General features: G+C 36.3%; 1 protein-coding gene across 3 annotated transcripts in view; it reads right to left on the bottom strand.

The window, feature by feature from the left end:
* EMB3103 (Pentatricopeptide repeat (PPR) superfamily protein) overlaps positions 1–26,266 on the bottom strand; it is a 386,652-nt gene that overhangs the window by 307,695 nt on the left and 52,691 nt on the right. For all 3 annotated transcript variants that reach the window (XM_089830305.1, XM_089830309.1, XM_089830315.1), the window contains exon 2: positions 24,507–24,591. In XM_089830305.1, coding sequence (XP_089686431.1) covers positions 24,507–24,591 — 85 coding nt within the window. The remainder of the gene's footprint in view (positions 1–24,506; positions 24,592–26,266) is intronic.

The following is a 26,266-nucleotide window of genomic DNA, read 5'->3' as shown; positions in this document are numbered from 1 at the left end:
TCTTGAGAACCCAACATGCTTCTAGTAGCCTCGATGGGAAGTTTGTCATTTACAACTTCTAAGTCACCAAGAGATTTGAATTCCCCATACGTTTGATGATAGTCGTATTCATATCATCACCAATAATTGTGTTTTCTTGAGGGCAAAATGGTGTAATTCTTATCATTTTTATTGTTGGTCAGAATTTCTTGGGTTGTCTTGTCCTCATCACAAACATGAGTAGGTGTCCAAGTCTATTGGCATGTAAAAGAAATTCTCTCCTCATTTGGTTCTTGCTCATTTTTAGAGATTCTCGAAGCTGTATACCAACTAGTATTACCTCCAATTCAGTCATAAACTCCTTGAATATTTCAGTTATGCTCAATCAATTTTTTTGAGAATTCATATGCAATGGGTGATATAATATGTTTCCTCCTCCAAATGGCCAAAAAAATAGGTTGCAACTTTGCATATATCATCACTTTCTTCAAGGATCAAGGACATAATAGTGTGCATGCAACCCTTCACATTATCTAATTGATGCTTCCTGATTTCAGCCAAGAAGCTTTGAAACATAAAGATTCAAATCATTACATTCAAGGTCAATCATAATGGAGAATGACCTGACCTTTGTCATAGTTTCTAAGATCTTAAGCCTCTTAGCATAGGCAGTACCTTTGTCATCATGTAACCCCCGTAAGCTCTTCACAATCATTTGCAAAACATTCATCAACACATCATCATTATAAGATGCTATAGGTGTGATTATCTATGTAATCTCACTAAGACATGAAGCCACTACAAGTCTAACATCTTAATGAGGATGTTTTGTAAGCCTATGTAGGACCAAAGAAAGCATTGAGGGAAGCAAGGCCCAATTAAGAAGACTCCAATATGATTGTTCAACTTTTGATAGATATGAATCTAATTCTTCTAATTTAGAGATAACATCATTGTGAATTTTTATTGACTCTAATTGTAAATGAATCAGATACAACCAATTCCTTAATTCTTTCTCCTTTTGCAAGTCCCATAAATGTTCACCGTTGAATGTATCATTAAATTCTTGCGAGAACAGGTTGCTTTTCATATTTTCCATTTTGAACTCATTTCCAACTTCCAATGCTTAGGAATTAGATTTCAATCTTGCAATTATTTCGACAATTTGTCAAACGGTTTGTCTACAACAAACTCCGGGAACGCCTTGACTACAGGAAGGAGAGGACAATAATCCCTAGATTCTAAAACAAAAAATTAATCTTAAACATCTAATTCATAGCATTGGTATTTCATCAAACACTTCGATGATGAACAATCAGAAACTATTCCTTATTTTCACAAAGACATTTCAATAAACTATTAGAGTAATTATTTGTTACGCTTATTAATTAAATCGTGTTGATTTAATTAATTAAGTTATTTATTACTCTAGTCGACTTAAGCTATCTCTTAGGTGCATATAATTAATATTTTATATTAATTATAGTGTGCAACCTAGTTTTATTTCCCTTTAGGGTTTCGTTCACCTTTAAGGTTGAACTTTTTATAATTTCGTTTTATATAATCTTGGAATACATTTTGCTCTCAGACAGTTGAGATTTTCTAAGCTCTGTTTTTTCCTTCTTTGGTTTCTCTTCAACACAGGTTATTTGCATGCAGGTGTTCTTGCAGTTATTTTTCCAATGAGTTTAATTTTGGAGGAGCAGTTCGTTTTTTGGCCATAACTTGAGCATATGGAAGTCTTTTTTCGATCCAAAAGAAGCGTTGGAAATCTGGTTCCAAGCCGGAGACAATGATGTAGGTTTCATTTTGTTACGAGGCCATTTGAGCCCCTATTTTTTGTGTTAAAATTGAGGCTTCTATTTCCTCCTTCCCTACACCTAGCGTCCAGGTTTTCTTCTCAATTTTTATGCTTTCAGTAGTTGTTTCTTTGGTTTTTAATTGATATATTTAAACATTGTGTGGGGGAGCTTTTTCTTTTCTATAATTTACTTCAGAATCGGCCCGTCTACTTTCGTCTTCTTCTCTCAATGGCAGACTCTTATGTTGCCTACCTTACACCTCACAACTACCATAATTGGAAATGATAGATGACCAGATTGCTTATGGCAAAGGGGTTATGGTCATGCCTCGATGCGGCTCAGCCAATTGTATAGAGGCCTTATGAGGTTCTTATGCAGCGCAATAAGATCGATGAGGCAATGGGCCTCATTGCAATGAATATTTCAGACGGGTTATTGTTTCACCTGGATGGTTTGAATACACCCAGGGCTATGTGGGACAAGTTTTCCACCTTGTTTGGCACAATGAATCAATTCAGTATTCTACAGATAGATGCAGAGTTCACCTCCTTGGTTCCTGAATCATTCACCAACATTGAGGACTTCTTGATGAAATTCAAGTCTCTTCGATCTATTTTACAGGTTGCTAGAAAGACAAAATCAGATGATGAGTGTATCTTTCTAATACTCTCAAAGCTTCGAGGTCCTTATCAAATTTTCACTTCTACCTTCTACTCCACTATGGATGCTCCAGGTGCACGACATGTTATGCCCTCTTTTGAGACATTCTATGACAGGTTAACTCGTGAGCAATCCAAGCTCACTCAGATGGATTCATTTACAGGTTCACAGTCACAGGCATTGCTTGCCAAGTCACCTCAGGATATACAGAAGCCGATTTGTTACGCTTATTAATTAGATCGTGTTGATTTAATTAAGTTATTATTACTTTAGTTTACTTAAGCTATCTCTTAAGTGCATATAATTAATATTTTATATTAATTGTAATGCGCAACCTAGTTTTATTTCCCTTTAGGGTTTCATTCACCTTTAAGGTTGAACTTTTTGTAATTTCGTTTTATATAATCTTGGAATATATTTTTCTCTCAAACAATTGAGATTTTTCAAGCTCTATTTTTTCCTTCTTTGGTTTCTCTTTAGCATAAGTTATTTGCATGTAGGTGTTCTTGGCAATCTATGAAGTCGGTTTTCACAATTTCTACATAAACATGTAGCATCATGCTAACATTAACATTTATACTGCAGAGGTATTATCTCAAACTCTTGGCATAAAAAATGGACCCACTACTCTAAATTTGTATTCAAATCTTTTATGAATAGCAATGTGTTATCTATTTTCAGAGATGTAAATTAAGGATTGTAGCAGAAATGAGAATGCCCCACATCAATACCTTGCACCTAGTAATTCTTCAACTTGTTTGATACTATGAAATTGTAACAATAGCCTGCAAAATAATAACTCTGGTATACAGCAATGGACACCATTGATGAGCTCCCACAAAAAGCCACCCCATAGGCACAGAACACTGCTCGAAATGCACACAACTTACACTCTGACTCTAAATGCTTGTGAACAGAACCACCAAGCACAACAAAATTTACAACAAGCATTCCATTCTCTTCAGCATGGAAGCCTATCTCACAATTTTCTCAGTCTTGCACTTAAACTCCATCCGGTCCTTGAGAAGAAAAAGAGTCTGTAATGTACCTTTAGGAATATGGACTGCATACCATCCACTGTTGCATTCATTATTGCCCCTCTTTTAAAATTTAGAAGTTCTTACCACTCTTTCCAGTGGAAGGAAAAATGAGATGAACTTAATGATTTGCTTCCGGCATTAAGCACAATGGCTTGTCCCTAACAATCAATTATTGGTGATTCACTAGTATCTCCTTTTGTCCCAAAAGCTAAACACAATTCTCACTAACAGCTACAAAAATCGCTAACATTCACACCTATATAATATTGTTGATTGTTGTTGGTCAAGAAGTGTCACTCACACAAATAAAGCTTTGTAAATCTTGTCCACGATATACTGCACATGTATTGAAATTAAGGGGTTCCGCAAACTAGAAAATATAATTATAAGTTTCCCCAATTTGCAAATACTTTGGAATGCCTCGCGATATAATCACCAACAGCATATACTCCTTATACAGTCATGTAATTACATTAGCAAATTCACAAAACTAGAGAATTCATTGTAGAACGTGAAACAATATATATCAAAGTTTCAATAATGCCAAGTGCTGTTAGACGTTGTCTCACGAACAGAAAACTTTGTCCTTCCAACTCATAATAATTCATGAAGTGACAGCACACTATTTGAGCTAAAGAAATCCTTCGATACTCAATCCACAATAATACCAAAATTCTGCCAATAGGAAGAATATGTTCAATTATTTTGCCTAAACATGTTCATCGTCCAAAGTATTGTGAATAAGATATTAAATATTTCATGAAAACTATAGTCTAAGCCGTAAATGAGTATTATGCATTGTAATATATATTTTGAGCTTCTCTACCTCCAATATTTAAAACCCAGTAAAGCCTTCAGCATTATTCCTAGAAAAACAAGAGCTTTGGTTGAGCTGGAGTCCCTGTCTTTTATGAGCATTAGAAAGTTGGTGATCAAAAATTCTCTTATAAACACAAAATTTGATAAATAATTACAAGTAGCTTTCAAAACTAAGAAATCATAAAATATAGAAAGGATTATTTAAAATTTTAAAAGAAAAGAAGAAAGGAAATGTAAAACGAAAAGAAAAATATTAATGAATATTAGAGAGAATTTTAGATTTTTAGACAGAGTAATATTGAAACCTTGCACTTGTGGGGTTGAAATCAAGAGTTCAAGGGATTGCATTCACACATAATACATTAGAGTCAATACCTGGTTTGAAGGTCAATATCACAGATGTAATACTGGCCACATTGCAAAAAATTAGTCAAGTTCTCTCGCTTTGTGAGTTTTAAGGACTTTCGTTGTTACCAAAAACTCTCATTTTTGGTAAAAGTTGGCCGAGTACTTGTCGAGATTTTACCAGAAACTCGGTCGTAGTTTTATAACATAACAGCAAAAAATGATCCAAATTAATTTCATTTCTCATTTCTTCACTTGTATTTTGCTGAGAGGGGGAAAAAATCTTCCAAACCCTTGTACTCCAAACACTTGTAAACTGATTTCTATGGATTTGAGACAGATTTGAGGTGGATTTGTGGTGGTTTTCGAAGAAGATGACATCAATGATTTGGAAAGGCAAGCTATGAAGGAGGGCAGTGGATTTTGTTTCGCATTGGAAAACATTGAGTTGAATTAGTAGTCATTGCTAGTGCTAGGAGAAGTTGGAGATAGGGCTACATCCAAGATGGAGGACAAGCCACATATTGAGTTTGACATACTGAATGAGGATGCATAGTCATGCCCATTACAAACTTACAAGAATAGACCCTCTACTTCTACCTCTCCCTTATATTTTACTAGAGTTGGGAAGAGGATTTATATAAATATAATGTTTAAGTTATATTTGTATAAACATTATATTTATATAAATACTATCAAGATGTTTGAGATAGGTCTCAACTTCGTAGGAGTTAAAATACAGATTCTAGATTTTGGGAGTTTTCAAAAAAATTCAGGCATAGCCAAATTTCAGGATTAAGCATGCCTTCAGCAGTGTTATCTTCCACAACCTATCATGGCTATTTGAGGTCAACTTGAAGCTGAAATGGAGATTTTCTAATGATTCTAACTCTTTTTTTCAAAAATCACTTGGTTTTAATTCTATATTCCTGAGTCCTAACAGACTTAGCTCAACAACTTGCTCACACCTAAGACAAGCATTACTTTCTAGCAAGTCAAAAATGCTCAAACTCACTCTTGGACTATTTTGCTATGATGTATTTCTTCTAATTTTATAGAAACTATTTACTATGATGTATTTACTTCTAGTTTTATAGAAAATAAGTGCAATTATGTATTTACTTCAATTTTCATAGAAACTAGTTACTATTTTGCTTCTCACCATCAGCATTCTGCATTTTGTACCCACTTTGCATTTATATATATATATATCTAAAGTTTGTTTGTTTCTTTTGTGTTCTCATTAATTAACTCATTGGATGCATCTTCTCATTGAATTTTGCGAAACAATGTATTTTTAATTAAACTTAAGGAGTTTATTAGGTCCCCAAGTTTTTATTAAAACTGACCAAATTGTTCTTGAGTTTTTTCTTTTGGGCTTGGCAAGTATTTTCCGAGTGAGAGTTTTCCATCTATGGTTGATATACCACCAGTTTTTAGTGCACTCCTATTCACATAATTTGAAGAAAATGTGAGTTCTTTGTTTCGGGCCATATATGTAATCGAGTGATGAAATTTATCTGTGATAACATTGTCTGGAACTTCTAAATCAGAACTGTTCATGAATGTGTTTATGACTGATATGAAGCAAAAAAGAGCAATTTTCCATTGTCATTTAGTTGTTCTTTGTCTGTGCATCCTTGTTCTTCACATCTATATATTTCATTTGATATTTGGCAGGAAAATTCAGTGAAAGAAAATTTAAGAAAACAGAAAAACTCAGACCAGGCTTTGCATACCAAATGTTAGTTGAAATGCCTATGAGACAAAAGTGAAAATTTGAAGACAGAATAGAAGGGATTTTTGCCACTAGTAGTTGATCTTGATTATTGCTGGTGCTTACCCCACCAAACAAATAGTTTTGTAAACATCCACCATTGGACAAGTGGAAGGAGCTTGTTATTTACTTTCAATTGTGTAGGCTTTCCTACTGTTAATGGATGTGCCCAAGTTGTTATTTGCTTTCAATTTAAATAATCTTTCCCACTGAAAAGTGTATGTGCCTAAGCTTTCCAACAAAAGTGGATCTCCCATTATGATTCTCAATGAATAGGAGGATGTTTACTATTCTATATTGAACACTTCCTACTAAATAAATGGTCTACTTTTCAGTACTCTGTTGTCATGTCCCCTCTTTAGTTCGACATGATATTTTCCGTGGATTTGCCTATTACATGCTCTCGTAGGTAGATGGTTTTGATGAGAGAGTCATTTTGGCATTTATTTGGGGATTGGATGGCTTATTATGCTCCTGGAGATATTATTCTTATTATATTTTATCATTACTTTTTATATGGGGCCAAAATGTTATATTTTTCAATTGAGTTGCACTTTTATTTTTATAAAGTTACCTTTTTTCTAAAAAAAGTGCAAATGGACTTCATAAGAAATATTTGGATGTCTCTAGAAAGTTAAGTGGCTTCTAGAGGAAATTTCTAAAAAGTGAATAAATAGACCCTGTGGGTCTTTCATTTGATCATCCAATTTTGATAATGATATTCGCTTGTGCACTTGTGGAGCCAAGGGTTTCTGCAGACTTTGTCTTTGGGAACGAAAACTCCCATTGATAGCATAACTGAGGAGGTGAAAAATTCCTCCGAAGGGTTGCAGCTATTGGAGGAGATAACTCAGTCTTCTCATTGTGCCAAATTTTGTGGCCTAGGGCCAAAATTGTGTGGAAATGATTTCAGGAATAATTCTGATACAAATTTCAATCATATTGCAGCAGTGTTGGGGTCCCATGATTTTTTTTTTGTAAGGCTGAAGGTGACATGAACAGTAGTCGTGAACAGTGCTGCTACAGTGCCACTACAGTGACGCAACAGTAATTTGATTTATTTTCCAACTTTGAGAGGGTAGTTTGGGCTAAGAAGAAGCAACTCCTTTCAATAGTTATTGATTGCATCTTTGTCTTCAGCATCAAGCGCTTCCATATAATCAAGTTCCTCTTATAATTTTCAAATGTTTGCATTGGTATATCAAGTGTATTTAGGTGCTACTATAGATGATCTTTCATATCAGATTTAGCATTATAGTTGAGTATCTATTGTAAGCCAATAAGGCTTGGCATTCCACTGTATTTAGAGATTTTGGAGCTGAAGTTTGAATTGATTATGTTGTCCTGCATTTTGTCACCACAAAATGTAGGTAACAGTACGAAACTTTTTCAAATTAGTTTCGCATTTCTCTGAGTTTATTTCATTATTTAATTGGTTAGTATTGATTAACCAATCGATACCAATTGATACAATGAATCTTTTTATTGAATGCCTTCGTCAAGTCTTTTTTGTTTTGCTTTTTGTCAAGCCTTTGTTTGATTTTTGAAGCCTTCACAGTCCGTTTTTTGCTTTTGAGTTTGTGTTTGTTTGTTTTTAGTCTTTTGAATTTTATCATGTCATGCCTTTCGTTTTCCCCTTCGATTCGGTCTAACCTAGAGGTCAATCGGAGTTGTCAGTCAAGAAATATGGTCATTTTAGTGCCTCAAAAGTGGACATTTTAGGTGCAACAGGACAAATTAAAAAAATAATGTTATATTTTCATTTTGACATTCACTTTTTAAAAATATAACATTTTACTCACTTTTTGTTATGTTTTGAAGTTACTTTTCATTTAAATTTATAACTTAAAGTGACTATAGTGCACTTCATGTTATAATTTTAAGTTGAGTTACTTTTTTATTTTTCACTTAAAGTGACTATAGAACTATATAGTTACTTTTTAAATTTTTTATTTTTAAATCAAAAACTTATATAAATGTCACTTTAACTTAATGTTTATGACTTATATTGATTAATATAATGCATAAATATTATTTTTGACCCATATTGTTGACATTTTTATAAAAATAAGTGAAATGCATAACTTAAAAGCCTAAAAGTGGACATTTTATGTGCATATGCATGTAAAAAAACTATGAAAAGTGGAAACTTTTCATGCTAATGCATATGAAAACTCATTTTGAAGACCTTTTTCATGCCATTACATCAAATGCTTGTAAAAGTGGACCTTTTTGATGCAATGATATGAAAAGTTGAGTTTTCATTCTTGTGCATGAAAAAGGTGAGATATGTTTATAAAATATGTAAGTGACTCCAAAAAGTGAGATTTTGGAGACTTGTACATTTTAAAATATGTAATGGGCTTCAAAAAGTGAGATTATATCTCAAGACATATTTTAAAACATGCATTGGACTCTAAAAGGTCCTCTTTTGCCTTCTTACATGTTTTAAAATATGTAATGAACATAAAAATGTCCTATTATGTGAAGAAAACATGTTCTTGCTCCAAAAACCTCCTATTTTGATCATAACTTTTAATTTTCTCCATGGATTTGGATGAAATCAGTTGCATTCAAAATGTTTTGAAGAGGTGATCATTTTGCCCTCATCAAAAATCAGTATATTGCACCCAAAAATGTGTTCAAAACTCTTAATCTAGGGCACTTTTTTTGCATAAAACTCCATAAATCTTCAAAGTTTGATCACATTTTTGTATGGAATCAAATCGTTTTGGCCCTATTTTCTGATTACATCACATAGTGATCACCATTTTTGTGTTTAAACATCAAATTGTTTTGTTTGGAAGATCACGTTTTTTTGCTTGGAGAAACACGTTTTTGCTTAAAATACCCGGAAAATTGGAGTTTTAATTCACTTTTATGTGTTTTGAAGCCACTTTTTTGCATTTTGATCCATGTATATCCATTTGGGGAAGTCGTTTTTGCATTCACAAGTCAAAAATGACTTTAAAACATGCATTTTTTAGTCACGTTTTTGCTTAAAATGCTCAGAAAATTGGGGTTTTAATCCACTTTTATGCGTTTTGAAGCGACTTTTTTGCATTTTGATCCATGTATATGCATTTGGGGAAGTCGTTTTTGCATTCACAAGTCAAAAATGACTTTAAAACATGCATTTTTTAGCCACGTTTTTGCAAAAACGGCCCAGATTTTTGAATAAAAAAGTCATATTTTTGTTCAAAAAACTCAAAAAATTGCATTTTCAGCCCATACATTTGATCAAAAGGGATTGTTTTTGAGTTTTAAATGCATGATATTGTTTTTGGAGACCATTTATTTGGCACTTTCATGTCAAATCCGACCATTGAATGTCCATTACATGCAAGTGCGAAAGAAGTCAAAAGGTTGTTTCAAAATCCGGATTTAAGGGAGAATTGGTCTTAAGATTATAAAACTTGTTATTTTAGCTCTTTCTCCTTCATTTTTGGCGCATATTCTTCATGTAGGTGGACCTCTTCTTTCTTGCATTTTAATTCATGTTTATCCTTGCTGATTTTATGCATGAAATCGTTGAATGGATGCCATTTGTAAGAATCTTTGCCTTAGAATGTGCATTTTTCCTTTAAATATGAATTTCTCCTTCATTTTGATGTTTTTGCTTCTTCCCCAAGTTCCACATTCGAATTTCATCTTTGAAGTGGTTTCCTTTTTGACATGTTTTGAGTTGTTTTCAAAAGTATGTTTTTCTTTTGTGTTTGTTTTTATGTTTTGCTTGTTTGCATTTCGGTTTTTTCTCCATTTGGAAGAAATTGCAAGTTCTTTCCCAAGAACTTGACCACGTTTCACTTCACTCCACTTTCCATTTCCATGTCACAACACTTCATCTCTCACTCAATGAAATGTGATTACATGCTTTTCATCCCATTCGCCATCCGCATATGCATGTAATCCCATTCTCCGTTTCCATTTTCATCCATCTCATTTTTCGCTTCCATTCGCACGACACGATTTCACGAAATGCCCTACATGTAATTGCATCCAAAAGGTCCAATTTTGACTAAAAGTCACTTTTTGTAAAGTCAAAAAGATGTCATTTTCTCCTCTCCATATGCATTCGCACTTCCATGAGCAAATACATGTTTCCGTATCTTTCTATGCTTTCCATCTTAGCCTTCATCCGCATATGCATATAAAGCGTATCTTTCACTCACACTTGCATCTCATTTCACCCTCTACCTTCCGTTACATGTTGCATTTACATGTAATCCATTTTCCGTGCAATGACATCTTGAAAGCCCAAGTCACTTTTTGAAAATCAACAATTTCCATTTACACGCATTCCCATTCGCCAAGCACTTTACTTCAAAAGAAAAAAAAAAAGAGGAGTTAATGGTGCTGATGGAAAGTTGTTCTGAGTGTACATCCAAACATCGTCAAGAAAGTTTTCAAAGTGTCAAAGACTCCAGTTTGTGCTGATCTACAAAGGAGAATTCACGACAACTTGAGCGAGAAAAGATGGATCACATCAAGTTTTCACATGATAATGGACAATTCATCAAACAAAGCTAGAGGTTGTCAAAGGACACAACACTATGGTTATCAACGTGAAAGCAGCAGTACAAGGTACAGGAACTCCCAATCCTGTTATCATCTAGGATTGCATCGTCAAGTACAAGGCCTTTCAGAATTTTTCTTTTCTCTTCCGTCTTCTTTCTTCTTCTTTCATGTTTGTAGCTGGAGAAGATGCATTACATGAAAAAGTGTAATTACATGTAATGCGAGTTACATGTGTATGTAAAATATGTAATGCGAGTTGCATGTGCAGTTGCATGTAACCCTTTAGTTTCTGTAGTTAGACTTGGTCAAAGTTGGTTAGGTTGCTCCCACTTTTTCCTCTCCCTTTTTCTCAACTCCTGTGCCTATATAAAGGAGTGCCCCCTCATTGTAAAAATTATCTTTTGTTGTATGCAAGAAAACTCTGCCACATTTGTGCAAGCATAACTTTGATTGTGTAGTACGAACTTGGGAGAAAAGTGAATAAAAGAAGCAATTGGATTCGAAGCTTTGACTGGAAGCAATTGTGATAGAACAAATTAGAAGCTTTGACTATAATTTGTGCCTATTGTCTTGATTCATGTTATTATTGTGTGTTCAATAAAAGAGCATAGAGAGTTAAGAAACAATTGAAGCCCGAGCTTTGACCAGGAACAATTGTGAAAATCCATAGCTAGAAGCTTTGTCTGTGGCTTGTATTTTCATCTTAATTTGCAAAATAGTTAGATTGTTCTTACTTTTAGGAGTCTTTGTGCCCTAATTGTAAAACTTTTACCATATAGAAGTATGACCGGACTTAGAGCCAAACCGGTATGTTTTAGCTAGCCTTTGAGTTAGTGAAGATTTATCGGTATCACTGTTTCTAGCTCGTGATAGAAGTGTAATTAGAGATTCACCTTGCCCATTATTCAGCTTACGAATAAGTGGATCCTTTCTTGAAAGTTAAGAAGAAGCGATAATAGTAACACCCAATTTATAAATCTCTCAATTTCTTGCTTACCTTGAGTTGATCCAAGGAACAGTGAGAAGGGGGAGCCTTCCCTTTAAGGTAGGAAAGACTCTGTCTCACATGCTGTGGCTGGTCATCCTATTTTGCAATTGAATTTTTACCCAAAACTGTCGGTTGCAAAATATCCACCCAACAGATTACATTGTTCCTAGTTTTCATGTTTGCATGCCAATTGTATGACGAAATGCCACTTGGCTGTAAGTGATAATTTGCATTGAATAGATGTCATATTTTGCATCAAAAAAATACAAAAGAATTGCATTTCATGTTAGGTGTAGACTAAGTGGAAGAGAAGTTCATTTTTTCAGTCATCCTATAATCTTAAGTCATCTTCCTTATTCTGAGAACAAACTGAAATAAAAATTTAGTCATATATCCCTCTGTTGTACAAGTGTTTGACAAAATTTCTAAAAGCAACTATAGCAAGTTTCAATCAAATTTGGACAAGGATACTACAGTGGTATCAGAGCGGTTTCCTACCAGCTTGACAGAGTTTATGCATCCACCATTCAATTTAGTTTACAAAAGCAAAAACAAAAGGGCTCTATTTACACAGGGAACCAACACAGCTGAGAACATGGCTAATAGACATTCTCAAAGCCCACCCAGAATTATGAGAGATGATGAGGCTTTGCAGCATCAGGATAGGCTTCTACAGTCAATAGAGGCAAGTACACAGGCAATGATGGCTATGATGCAACATTTGATTGGGGAAAATAGGAGAAATAATCATAATAATGACCAGGGTGACAGGAGAATAGCAGGATCACAACATGGACAAAGGACATGGTCTGGGATAGCTGACAGACCCACACGTCCTACATTCAGGGAAGAAACTTCAGCACTCACACCTGATGCTATGGTAACAGATATTGCAGATAAACTCCGACAAGCAAGGAAGGAGTGGGATTCATTACCAGCATATGTACAGGATGGATGGACATTTGACAGGTACCTGAACTATAGAGCTGCCAGGCAGAAGTAGGCAGATAAACACAGTGAGTTGCAACAAGTCACTGACAAGTTGACATTACGCACATTTGATTGGCAGTAGGAAAATGACTGCTCATACTTGGATTCATAAGGTGGATACTTTCCTATCTCTAAAGACTATGACAGAATTTGAAGCACTCAAGTATGCCACTTTACACTTAGATGGGACAGCTCATGATTGGTGGACACATGGCATGATCACATTGCAACACAATCAAGTAACCACTTATCAGGAGTTCATGGATAGATTGATAGAAAGGTTTGATAAAAAGGATCCTGAAGTTTATTTCCGAGAGTTAGCCCAGTTGAGACAGTCAGGAGGCTTAGAACAATTTATCAATGACTTTCAGAAGCTTGCAGTGATGGTGCCTGACATTTCAGAATGGAGGCTAGTCATTTTATTCACAGAGGGATTGATTAAACCACTCAAGGGGTGGGTAAAGGCCTTTGATCCTCCTACATTACAGGAAGCCATGAAGAAAGCCCGCAGTATGGAACCTGCAGCTCTGGCAAACCGGTTTAGTTCGAAGGGTTTTTCATCATTTAGAGATAACAAAGGGGGATTCAGCAAGGGTAAAGAGAAGGTTAGTGACTCAAAAGGCAAGTTAGTTGCACCTTTGGATAAGGAGACGCTTAATGACCTATGTAAGAAGAAGCTATGCTTCTTTTGCAAAGGTCCCTATGAGTTTGGTCATGACTGTCCTATGAGGCCTAAAGGGAAGGCTAACCGGGTGATGTGGGCTTATTACGAGGGTTCGGATTCAAATAGCTCAAAACACCATGATGAGGACCCTGATAAGGTAGAGGGTGAACAGGAGGTAGATAGTGTTGAGAAAAGGGAGGATCTAGAGCTACATTTATAGGAGGCACGTCTGTCTAGTATTCAGAGAGAGGGATCTTTCAAACTTCGGGGAGTCTTGGCTGGATAGAAGGTTATTACTCTGTTGGATACAGGTGCCATGCATAATTTCATTGATGCACGATTTGTGGAGAGGCGTGGACTCATTACTGAGGAGTTTGAGGGATTGAGAGTCAAGGTAGCTGATGGATATACTCTTCTTTGTGATAGGATGGTGCGAGATCTACCTTTGCGCCTGAACAACTATGAGTTCAAGGCGAACTATCATGTGGTCAACATGGGTGACATGGACATAGTACTTGGGATGCAGTGGCTACATTCTTTGGAGGAGGTTACCTTGAGACTGAAGGATATGGAGATACGATTCAAGGTGGATGGCAGGACTCGTGTGCTAAAGGCTATCCGTAATGGTGATGTCAGGACTATTTCATTTAGGCGGATGGAGAGATTAGCCAAGCATGATGATATAGAATGGGCAACAATATGTGCCTTGATGCCTACCTAGGAGGAGCAGCATAAGACTGAATATCATCCGAATATTCAGAAATTGAGAATCAAGTATGAGAAGGTATTCAGCGAGATCCCACCAGGCAGACCACCAAACAGAGACATTGAACACATTATCGAGCTGGAGGAAGGCGCTAAGCCTGTCATGATCACACCATACCGGTACCCAAAACGACTCAAGGATGAGATCGAGAGGACCATCAAGGAGTTGCTAGCAATGGGACACATCCGACCAAGTAAGTCACCTCTTGCATCTTCTATTGCTTTGGTAAAACAAAAGGATGGTACTCTACGGATGTGTATTGATTACAGGGTGTTGAATAAGAGAACTATTAAGAACAAGTATCCCATCCCACACATCGATGAGTTGATAGATGAATTACATGGGACTTGTTATTTCATAAAAATTTATTTGACATCAGGCTATCACTAGATCAGAGTCGAGAGCAAGATATTGAGAAAACTGCTTTCAGATGTCATTGTGGGCACTTCGAGTTTGTAGTCATGCCTTTTGGTTTGACTAATGCACCTACCACTTTTCAGTCCACTATGAACAAGGTCTTCCACCATCAGTTGAGGAAATTTGTGTTGGTGTTCTTTAATGATATTTTAATCTATAGCAGGACATGGCAGGAACATTTAGAGCACTTGGAGACAGTATTGAGCATTTTACAGAGGGAGTCCTTATATGCCAAGGAGTCCAAATGTAATTTGGGGATGACAGAGTTGTTGTATCTTGGAAACATCATTAGTAGGGAGGGAGTGCAGATGGATCCTAAAAAGATCCGCGCTATTGTTGATTGGCCACCACCAAAGAACCTTACACAGTTGAGGGGGTTCCTTGGTCTATGTGGATTCTATCGGAGGTTTGTCAGTGGCTACTCATGGCACGCAGCACCTATGACAAATTTGCTGAAGAAAGGGGCATTTGTCTGGACTCGGGAGGCACAAGACTGTTTCATGCGGTTCAAGGAAATAATGACTACATGTCCAGTATTAGCATTGCCTAATTTCACGAAGCCATTTGAGCTTCAATGTGATGCTTCTAGAGAGTGAGTTGGTGTTGTACTCATGCAGGACAAGCACCCTATAGCTTATGAGATCAGGAAACTCAGAGGGCTCGAGAGATCGTTCAACATATATGATAAGGAGATGTTGGCCATCATGCATGCCTTGGCCAAATTCAGATAGCATCTTGTGGGCAGCAAATTTTGTATTAAAACTGATCATAATAGTTTGAGGCACTTTTTGGGACAGCGGGACCTAAATGATCGATAGTAGAAGTGGGTGAGTTAGTTACAGGCCTATGATTTTGATATCACATATGTTAAGGGCACATAGAATGTTGTTGCAGATGCTTTATCTTGCAGGCCACACCTCACTTCTATGATTCAGATATCAGAGGATTGGCGACACTTGATTGTAGCAAAATATGCCAGAGACACATGGGCCTCTAATATAGTGGAGGGGACGACGATCGACACCAGGTACACTCTTGTAGATGATTTGATCATTTACAAGAACAGGATTTACTTAGTCCCAGGATCGAAAGTGAAGCAGTTGATTTTGAGAGCACTCTATGATTCACCTACAGCAGGCCATCCTGGGTATTTCAAGACTTACAGGTTAGTTCGGGAGCGGTTCACTTGGAAGAGGCTTAAGGCTGATGTTTTGTAGTATGTGCGTGAGTGTCTTGTTTGCCAGAAAAAAAAACAAGAGCACACTTATCCAACAGGGCTCCTACAGCCACTTCCTATTCCTAACAAGAAGTGGAAGTGCATCTCCATGGATTTTATCACGGGCTTGCCCAAGGCTCAAGGGCGCGATTGTATCTATGTGGTGGTGGATAGACTGACAAAATATGCTCACTTCTTCCCTATCACTACTACGTAGTCAGCAGCTCAGGTGGCAAAGGTCTTCTTCAGGGAGGTTTTCAGATTACACGGTTTGCCTCAGAACATTGTAAGTGACAGGAACAGCCACTTCATGAGTCACTTCTGGCAGGAGGTATTTCGATTGTGTGGCACTGAGCTTACACCTAGCACCACTTATCACCCACAGACCGATGGTCAAACGGAGATCGTGAACAAATGGGTGGAAGGGTATTTGAGGAAGGGTATTTGAGGAATATGTGGCAGCTCAGTAGCGAGCTTGGATCAAATGGATATATCTCTGTGAGTATTGCTACAATACTACATACCATATGACTATACAAACGACACCCTTCATGGAACTTTACGGTTACAAGGCACCCAGTTTCTTAGATTTTTTGTTGGGTGATAGTCAAGTACCCCATGCAGGTGAACTATTACAAGAGAGTAAGGACATAGTTGCTACTCTCAGGGACAACATTGCTAGAGCTCAGAACCAGCAAAAGCAGTATGCAAACCAGAAGAGGATTGAGCGTAGTTTTGAGGTAGATAATATGGTTTACCTCATGTTGCAACCATACAAGCAGTCCACTCTCAAGAAGAGTGGTGCAAAGAAACTCAAGCCATGTTATTATGGACCATTCAGGATCGTTAGGCAAGTTGGTGAGGTGGCTTATGAGTTGGAGCTTCCCACAAATAGTAGAGTGCACAATGTGTTTCATGTTTCACGCATCAAAAAGGCATTGGGTCAGAATGTGGTGCCTTCTGCAGTATTACCTTTCTTGGATGATGAGAGGAAATTGATCTTAGTGCCGGAATCCATTCTGGATAGCGGAGAGAAGCAGCTTCGTAGGAGAGTAATCAGAGAGTATCTGGTTAAGTGGAAAGTTTTGCCTGTTGAAGATGCTTCTTGGGAGGGAGAAGCGATTTTGCAGCATCCAACATTGAGATTGCTTGAGGCCAAACAATTTCAGGAGGGGCGGATTGTCATGTCCCTCTTTAGTTCGACATGATATTTTCCGTGGATTTGCCTATTACAAACTGTTGTAGGCAGATGGTTTTAATGAGAGAGTCATTTTGGTGTTTATTTGGAGATTGGATGGCTTATTATGCTCTTGGAGATATTATTTTTATTATATTTTATCATTACTTTTTATATGGGGCCAAAATGTTATATTTTTCAATTGAGTTGCACTTTTATTTTTATAAAGTTACCTTTATTCTAAAAAAAAGTGCAAATGGACTTCATAAGAATATTTGGATGTCTCTAGAAAGTTAAGTGGCTTCTAGAGGAAGTTTCTGAAAAGTGAATAAATAGACCCTATGGGTCTTTCATTTGATCATCCAATTTTGATAATGATATTCGCTTGTGCACTTGTGGAGCCAAGGGTTTCTACAGATTTTGTCTTTGGGAACAAAAACTTCCATTGATAGCATAACTGAGGAGGTGAAAGATCCCCCCGAAGGGTTGCAACTATTGGAGGAGATAACTTTGTCTTCTCATTGTGCCAAATTTTGTGCCCTAGGGCCAAAATTGTGCAGAAACGATTTCAGGAATAATTCTGATACAAATTTCAATCATATTGCAGCAGTGTTGGGGTCCCATGAATTTTTTTTTCTAAGGCCGAAGGTGACATGAACAGTAGTCATGAAAAATGCCGCTACAGTGACGCAACAGTAATTTGATTTATTTTCCAACTTTGAGAGGGCAATTTGGGCTAAGAAGAAGCAGCTCCTTTCAGTAGTTATTGATTGCATCTTCATCTTCAGCATCGAGCGCTTCCATATAGTCAGGTTCTTCTTATAATTTTCAGATGTTTGCATTGGTATATCAAGTGTATTTAGGTGCTGCTATAGATGATCTTTCATATCAGATTTAGCATTATAGTTGAGTATCTATTGTAAGCCAAGAAGACTTGGCATTCCACTGTATTTAGAGATTTTGGAGCTGAAGTTTGAATTGATTACATTGTTCCTAGTTTTCATGTTTGCATGCCAATTGTATGACAAAATGCCACTTGGCTGTAAGTGTTAATTTGCATTGAATAGATGTCATATTTTGCATCAGAAAAATAAAAAAGAATTGCATTTCATGTTAGGTGTAGACTAAGTGGAAGAGAAGTTAATTTTTCAGGCATCCTATAATCTTAAGTCATCTTCCTTATTCTGAGAACAAACTGAAATAAAAATTTAGTCATATATCCCTCTGTTGTACAAGTGTTTGACGAAATTTCTAAAAGCAACTATAGCAAGTTTCAATCAGATTTGGGCAAGGATACTACATCTGTATTATGTTTTGTGAACGGGCCTGGCTACCAAGCTACTGATTCTCACACTCCCTTTGGATTGTATGTCATGGGGATGTTTTCTGTGTGTGCAAAGAGCTCTGCTAGTGATGGTTGAATTGAATGTGTTTGACAGAATGCAAATCATACAGAACAGATTTATAGAATGTCAGAAACAGAGAAAATCTAGAAATAAGATGCATAGAGGAACATAGAGCTGGAATTTGAACCTGATTAGGCAGGAGAAATGTGTTGGGAGCTAGCGTCCTAAAGTTGTACAGATGAAATTCATGATTGAAAATGGAATTGGCAAAGGTTTGGACACCTGAAAGTAAAATATGAGGCAAAACTAGAAGGATAGAAGCATTAGGCAATAGTATCTCTAGGGTTCTACAGCCTAAGTCTGACAATCTCTATCATAGCCACTATGTCTATCTGTGAATGTCAGAGCCAGAATAGTAAAGATTTGGGTTTTTATACATGAAAGAGGGGATAAAAAAGTGTTGTATAGGGGCTCGCCTTGGTCAAACCCAGTGTTGGAGTTCCTGCATCCACAAAAACAATGGTGATGATAAAATGTGCATGCCCGAATGGAGCAAAGGTAAATTAAATAGTATAATTGCTGAAATGACAGTGTTACTTTAAATGTGAATCACTTGCTTGATTCTCACAGAAGGTGATGATGAGATACTCTTTGAAGTCCTGTAAGTGTTATTACATAACATGATAATAAAAATAAATCAGAAAAAATAGTTGATTGCATACCCTAGTGTGCTTTATAGTTGATCTCTTGATAATTGCCTCAGATTCCTTAGATTGATTGATCTCGATAGCTTATGCCAGAATGATTAGATAGATTTCTTTCTAGTGAGTTTGTATGGGAAAAAGGGAGTTAAATTTATATGCAATTGACACCTTCTCAAAATTCAAGTTTAGCCCCACCACAAGATCGTGTCTGTTAAGGGCCTAAGGTTGACATTTGAACTTTGAAATTTGGCACTGATTGTGTGGCACGATAGCACTGGGAAATAGAGTTGTGACATAATTGGCGGTTCAAAGGGCCAAACAAGTATTTGACCTAGCTTACTGATCAAAACTTGAGACAAGTAACATTCCAGACATAATCAGAAACAACCACTCAAAAGAGTGCTAAACCTAGCATGGAATCATAAGAGGTAACATTTTATAATGCTAAACTTTATAAATCATAACACTATACACTCTTACCTTGTCTTTCTAGAGATCTGGTGATCAGAAAGTGGAAAGGAAATTGACTTGCATTTCATTTATGTTGAAAGCTAACCCACATTTACAAAATAAAATTTGAAAGATGTTATACCATAGGCCTTTTGGTTTAATCAGTGAGTGGCTTTATATCTCTAATAGGTATTGCATGTGTGAAAAGAGTGGAGGCAAAGTTTGGTTAGCTGATGTGTGCGGTCAGGCAATTGGGAATTGATTGCAGATGCAACTAAGGGCTGTGGATACAAGATATAACCAAGACAATAGTCATTATAGTTGGGTGATGACGAATCCAGTGTAATGTCCCTGATTTAGCAAGTTCCAGGAGCTTAGTGATGTCATGTCATCATCGCGACTCTCATGAGGTGACACTTAGATTTAGGGGTCTCAATTTGTGTGACTTTCTATTTATAGTAAGTTAGGTGAGCAGAGTTTCTATTTTTTGGCAATGCAGTTGTGGCGCCCTGAGTCCAAAGTCCATCAGTATTTTATTGGGCTTCAATAATGAGTTGCATAATGAAAGTTAGTTATTAAGTTGTCATGTCCCCTTCTCAATTTTAGTTCTAAGCAACAAAATTAATCTAACTCCACATCCAGATAGATTAATATCGACTTTAGGCAAGATGCTATCCAGTCACAAAAAGGGAATTTAATTTATTATATTCTAGGACTTTATTAAAGATGCGGAGTTAAGTCACTTTAATATTTTTAAGTTATTTACTTTATACATAGCTTTAAGTGACTACAAGACGAAAATGACTTTTAATCCCACATTCTTTGCACGTGGTACTTTTCTCCCATTCCGAGGTTATAAATGGACGAGTTAGCATTGGGATTAACACACAAGAGAATTTATGAACTAAATTATTCTAAGTTCTGGTTGCTTTGATGTGACTAGTCTGGGCTTTGAGGACAAAAACCCTCAAGTCTTAAAGCAGTTAGGAGCTGGATGCTACCCCATGCTTCCTTATAAATTTTGCAGTTGTTTAACTTTGGGCAGAATTCGGCAAACAATGTGTTTCTTTCCAGGACAGGCAGAAAGTAAGTTTCTTGGTCTTTTGTTCCTTGCTCTAAGTTTGTATACATTTATTCAATACAATCAGTCGATTGGTGCATGATAGCCGGAAGGATAGTGAAGAAGCATCCAGTGACAATCCAAGTTACGTTCAAGGAGAAATTTGACACAGTAGGGAATATCAGTGTGATCAGTTTAGTTGGGCATTATTAGCAAGGGCATTTTTTTAAAAACGTAGAGTCTCTCCTCTGGGCGTCACCATTGCTGGGAAATAAGATCAGGTCGGGGCCATTCATCCAGGTGGAAACTGAGGCAATGTAATTCATGTTTTTTCCCTTAACTGTCGACCTTCTTCTTACTTGTGACTTAAGCTGGGGACACGTTTGTGGAAGGGAAATATATTGTTGAATAGTCGGGAGCAGATCCATTGGAAAGTGATGGCATTGTGTATAGTCGGGTCTGCTAGAAAAGTGAACACGTTTTCTACTGAAACTGAAGGCTGTTCTTCGCGTCCAGGGATTATAATACTGGCAGTGTGTGTGGTCGTTTGAGGCATAGAGGATCGGCAAGTTTGGAGCAGACTATGCACTGGGTCGCCGGTTATGGACGGGATTCGTTATACACCTATGGGTTGAAGTAATGGCAATTAGAACCTAGCTGTGGTCAAGGGAAAAGGTTTGGAATAAACCCTGTTTGCAGAGGCAGCACTCAAATATATATATGCAGCTCGTGGGTGTAGTTCCAGCTGACAGAGGTTAGCGTGTTGTTAAATGGCAACCCAAGGGGAAGAGGTCTGTATCTTTCTCCAATTGCGAACCTATTTGAGAATTGATTGCAAATTTTGTTGTTGGTGATTGTTTGGAACTTGAAATCACACCATACTCCAAGTGGGAAAATATGAAATATTTCTCTGTGCTGTGTAATCTGTTCTGTGCATTCTGATATCAATTGTTATTTGTGCCAGCATTAGGCCAACCATGAATTCCTAATTGGGTCTGATGCCAACTGTTTGCTGTAATGATTTTTTTTGCATTATGCTGTAGCTTATGTTAAACTAATAAACATCTTACCAGTAAAGTGATTAAGAAGGGACTGGGAATTATTTGACGAAATTATTACCAGAGATATACATCAGCAGTTCAATAATTATTTGGTCAGATTATTAGATAAGTGTATCCTAATAAATAACTTTATAAGTCTCTTGATCTAATTTGATGGTGTAATGACGAAGCCTTGTTAATGGAAAGTGTCTCCAAGAAGCTAAATGGAGTTTTTGTGTTGGTGAAGTCTTGGGCTTGTTAATAATTATAAATGCATTCCTCTTGCAAGTTGAACCATCTCTTTATTGCTGTGTTTTCATGAAATTGATGAACTTCTGAGGGTTTGGTGTTGGTTGTTAAAAGTGACAACTTCTGCAGTTTCTTTGCACCTTGAATTGGCCATTAATTGCCAATGAATTGTGCCTTATTCAGCACTATCTGCTCAAGGGTGTCTGATCTGCATTCTGTCAAGGGTGTCTGTATGTCTGTATGCAAGGGTTTGAATCAAATAGATCACTGTATATTGGGAATAGCATAGCAATTGAGGCTTAATTTTTGCAATTGAAATCCTGCATTTCGATGCTTGGAAGGCATTTGAAAGGGTCTGCAATCACTGTTTCAAGACCTGTGTTTTACCATTAGAGAGCTGCATTTCAATCTGAAGCAGCATCTCATCTATATTCTTGGTTGCATTCCATAATTTTCTGGCAGCAATTCCATTAAGAGCTGTGATCTGTATAGAGTTGGGCGTGAATTATACTCAAACTGCTACAAATTGTCATTCAATGTTAATCTTCAGCAAACAGGTTCTTTCAATTAATAAGTTATTGCATATGTGTTGTGCATTGTAAATATTTGCAATTTGAATAATAGCAAATAGAGTTGGCTTTCAAGTTAGTTATTACTTTGCATTCGAGTTTGTCTCATCTCCATATTTTGAAAAAAAGAAAACAAAGCATATATCCTCAAAATCAAAAAAAATTGCAAAACTTCAAAACACAAATAAATAAATAAATCTTCTGCATAGATTCAGAGTGAGCCATCAGGGCTCCTTACATCCAGCACATACAGCATGTGGTGTAAATGGCCAGAGGCATATTGATAGATGTATTTTCAGCATTGCATTAATTACTATTAGGACGTGGCACTAGATCTTTTGACTATGGGAGGAAAAGGCATAGGACACGATGTACAAGACTGGAAGGTGTTGCTGATAGAGGAATGTGAAGCAAAAGGTTCAGCATCAAGAGGATGTTTACAAGAATTGAAAATAGTTTATCAATTGTAAGAGATAGGGGACCAAGTTTATAAAGTAGTAGGGCAAATCAGTTTGGCGGATGCTTGATATCATCTTAGTTTTCCCCTTTTAGGTCAAGAGTTAGTTGGATATAATATCCAAAAGTTATTTGTTAATATTATGTAACATGATATTGATTAAGAGCTTAAGATAACGATGCAGGGGCATCTTGCATAGGAAAATTTATTATTTAAAAATAAAATAAATATTGGAGGGAGAAAGTGACAAAAATTAGAGGAAAATAAAAAATAAAAAATAAATAAAAGGGAAAAAAAGGAGAAAAAGAGGAATTTTTATTTTCGAGGTGTAGAGGTGGCATAAATAGAAAAATAAATAAAAATAGTTGTCATTCATTTATCGACGTGTGTAGGTGGAATTCTAGAAATTTGCAAACATTTCCTTAAATCATGCATTTAATATTTGTTGAGCCACATGGTGATGCTTAGTTGTATTTGGGTGCGAATTAAATATTTGTTGAAGATAGTTACATTTACCTTTTATCCCACATTGGTTGTGTTTGTAACATCTTGAGTGGCAAGTACCTATATAAGCAAGGCATATGAGCATTTGTAATCAAGCTTCAAGAAGTGATCTCTTCTTAGTAGAAGCTTGGAGAGAAGGAGGAGGCAAAGGAGCGAATTTTTCCCGAGTCTATGGACAGAGCGTCAAATGTGAGGCAATTTACAACAGGATTATGGTGGAGTTGTGAGTTTGTGAGAAGAGCTAGTGGCTACGGTTTACAAACAAGGAGATTGCTTGGTGGGCTTGCGTGTACAAGTTTAGATCTTCCTTAGAGGTTTCTACCAGAGTTTGGATCTGGACTCGCTAAGATTTGGATTGGATCTTGAGGGATCTTGCAGAACTATTATTGTAATTGCTATTGTATTTGGCTGTAACTGGGAAGGCTTGACAGCCCGACACCTTGCATGTAAATAGTTATTTTATAAATAAAAAGTTGCATTTGGTATCAAATTGTGTATCTTGTGTTGTGTTTCCATTGTGTGGTTATTTGAAGGGGGCTAGGACATCTCCTTTGGGGATTCTCCTACCTTGCACTGCATCAGATAATTGGCTAATTGTTAGTTTATGACAAGTACTTAGAAGTAAAAGAGGAGATTGGCTTTATAAACTCATATTTTTCAATGTAAAATCATTTCCTGTATAATATGTTTTTCATAGTATTATGTATATTGGAATCATAATGTAAACTAAGGCTTATTTACACTTCTCTAATCCCAACACATAATAGTAGTGCTTAATTTACAATTCTCAGCAAGCTCTTTACTGCCACAAAAGGTTTAGTTAGTAATATGAATAGCATCACATTATTATTGCTGTATATTTTCATTGTTCCGTCACAAAAGTAAAGACAAATTTTTTAGAACTACTATTAGTTAATTCTTTACTCAACAATGAGAAGGAAATCAAAAAAAAACTTATAGCTAAACAACCTGGCAAATGTCTTCCCACCTCCTCAACCTCCCAAAGTAACGTAGAATTGAGTTTAAATCTGATGTCAGCAAATTTTCTCCTAACCTGTCACAAGCCAAAAATTGCACTCTTGATTTCTTACCTCATCATTTTATTCAAAACTTGTATTTTATGTTGTTTAATTAAGACCTTCCAATATAATGCCCATGTCACACATGCAATATGGAAAAACAATTACTGATGCTTTAAACTAACACCACTGCCTGTATTTTCCCAAAATAACTGAGATGAATGGATGCTTCACATGCTTCAAACAGGTATGTAAGTTACATTCATGAAGTGATATGGCTCAGCATACAGATATCAATCAGGGCAACAGAGATACAAATAAATATTAAGTTTAAATCATGAAATGCTTACTGTGTTACCTGTATAATTGTATGTACACAAGTAACAATCATGCCATATTTATTTATGATATGTATTTGTGTATTTATTATGTAAGTTACAATCAATGAATAGTGTATAGTTATTACTCATGTATATATTTATACATGAACTAGTTAGAAGGGCAATACATATTTTGCAATTCTATCAGTTGTTTTACATCATTTTGTGTGGGCGTTCCAGGTATACAGACATAGTAGCTGATCTGAAACTTGTGGAAACCAATTTTAAATTAACTCTCATAAACAATATTTAACCCTTAAACAATTTTCAATTCTACATTTATCAATTCTGATTCTTGGGTCAAAATCGTGGGTGCAGAAATGACCTTAGATAATTCCAAAATGCAAATTTGACAACCATGTTCAAAATCCAAGTTTTTACCCAAAGTCCGAGTTGACTCAATTTCAGTAATCCATTATGTGTCAACTCCTGCAATAAAACCTTTGAATGATGTGCCTATATCAGTTTTATAAGGTTTTTTTAGATTTATGTTGAATATCTTTGATCAAGACTGTGACATTAAGATTCTGGCTGAGCACGTTTGAGATAAAAATTGGTTTGCAGACTTGTACGTTGACTCCATGTGACAAGAATCCTTTATTAAACATATTGTATTTCAGATTTATATTCAGATCAGATTTGTTTAAAGGTTGATAAAGAATCTTAAACATTGATTTTTTATAAGAAACTACATATTGAGGCCCATGAATGGGCTCCAAAAGGTTAATCTTTCATCTCTACCCTTGGTTCCAGTCTGTTGGGAGAAAACACAACAGGGATGGCATAAGAGTAATTTCAATGGTGCATCCAAAGGAACCCCAAGATCATTAGGGGCTGGATTCATCTTTAGAAATGATAATGGTGACATTGTAGCTCTAGGGGGGAAAAAAGCTCCTAAATGGGACAAATAATGTGGTTGAAGAAGGAGCAGCTCTGTTAGATCAAAGCCTCCAAAAAATTAGGGATAACCAAACTCTATGTAGAAGGGAATTCGTTAATTATTGTTAATGCAATCATGAAAGGTACCTAGAAGCTTGGCACCTCCAAAATTACATCACAAACATTATCTAGGAATTGGCCACCCTAGATGACTTCAAAATCTCCCACATAAGACGGAAGAGAAACATGGAGGCAGATCGGATGTCGAACTAGGCACTAAATCTTACCATGCTTGAAGTAGCGATTGAAGATTTCCGAGATGTGCCTTGGCAGGAAGTAATCCAGTGCAATCATTGAAACATTAATTGACAACGGCAAAAAATACTTTTGCATTGGAATTTAGGTTGGCAAAGTATGTTGTAGCTCATGTCACATGCTTGAGGTTTATGTT

The sequence above is a fragment of the Cupressus sempervirens genome, chromosome 1 (assembly GCF_028749045.1).
Source record: "Cupressus sempervirens isolate cs-2001-9-10 chromosome 1, ASM2874904v1, whole genome shotgun sequence".
NCBI classification, from domain to species: domain Eukaryota; kingdom Viridiplantae; phylum Streptophyta; class Pinopsida; order Cupressales; family Cupressaceae; genus Cupressus; species Cupressus sempervirens.
This window is presented reverse-complemented; position numbering and strand designations above follow the sequence as displayed.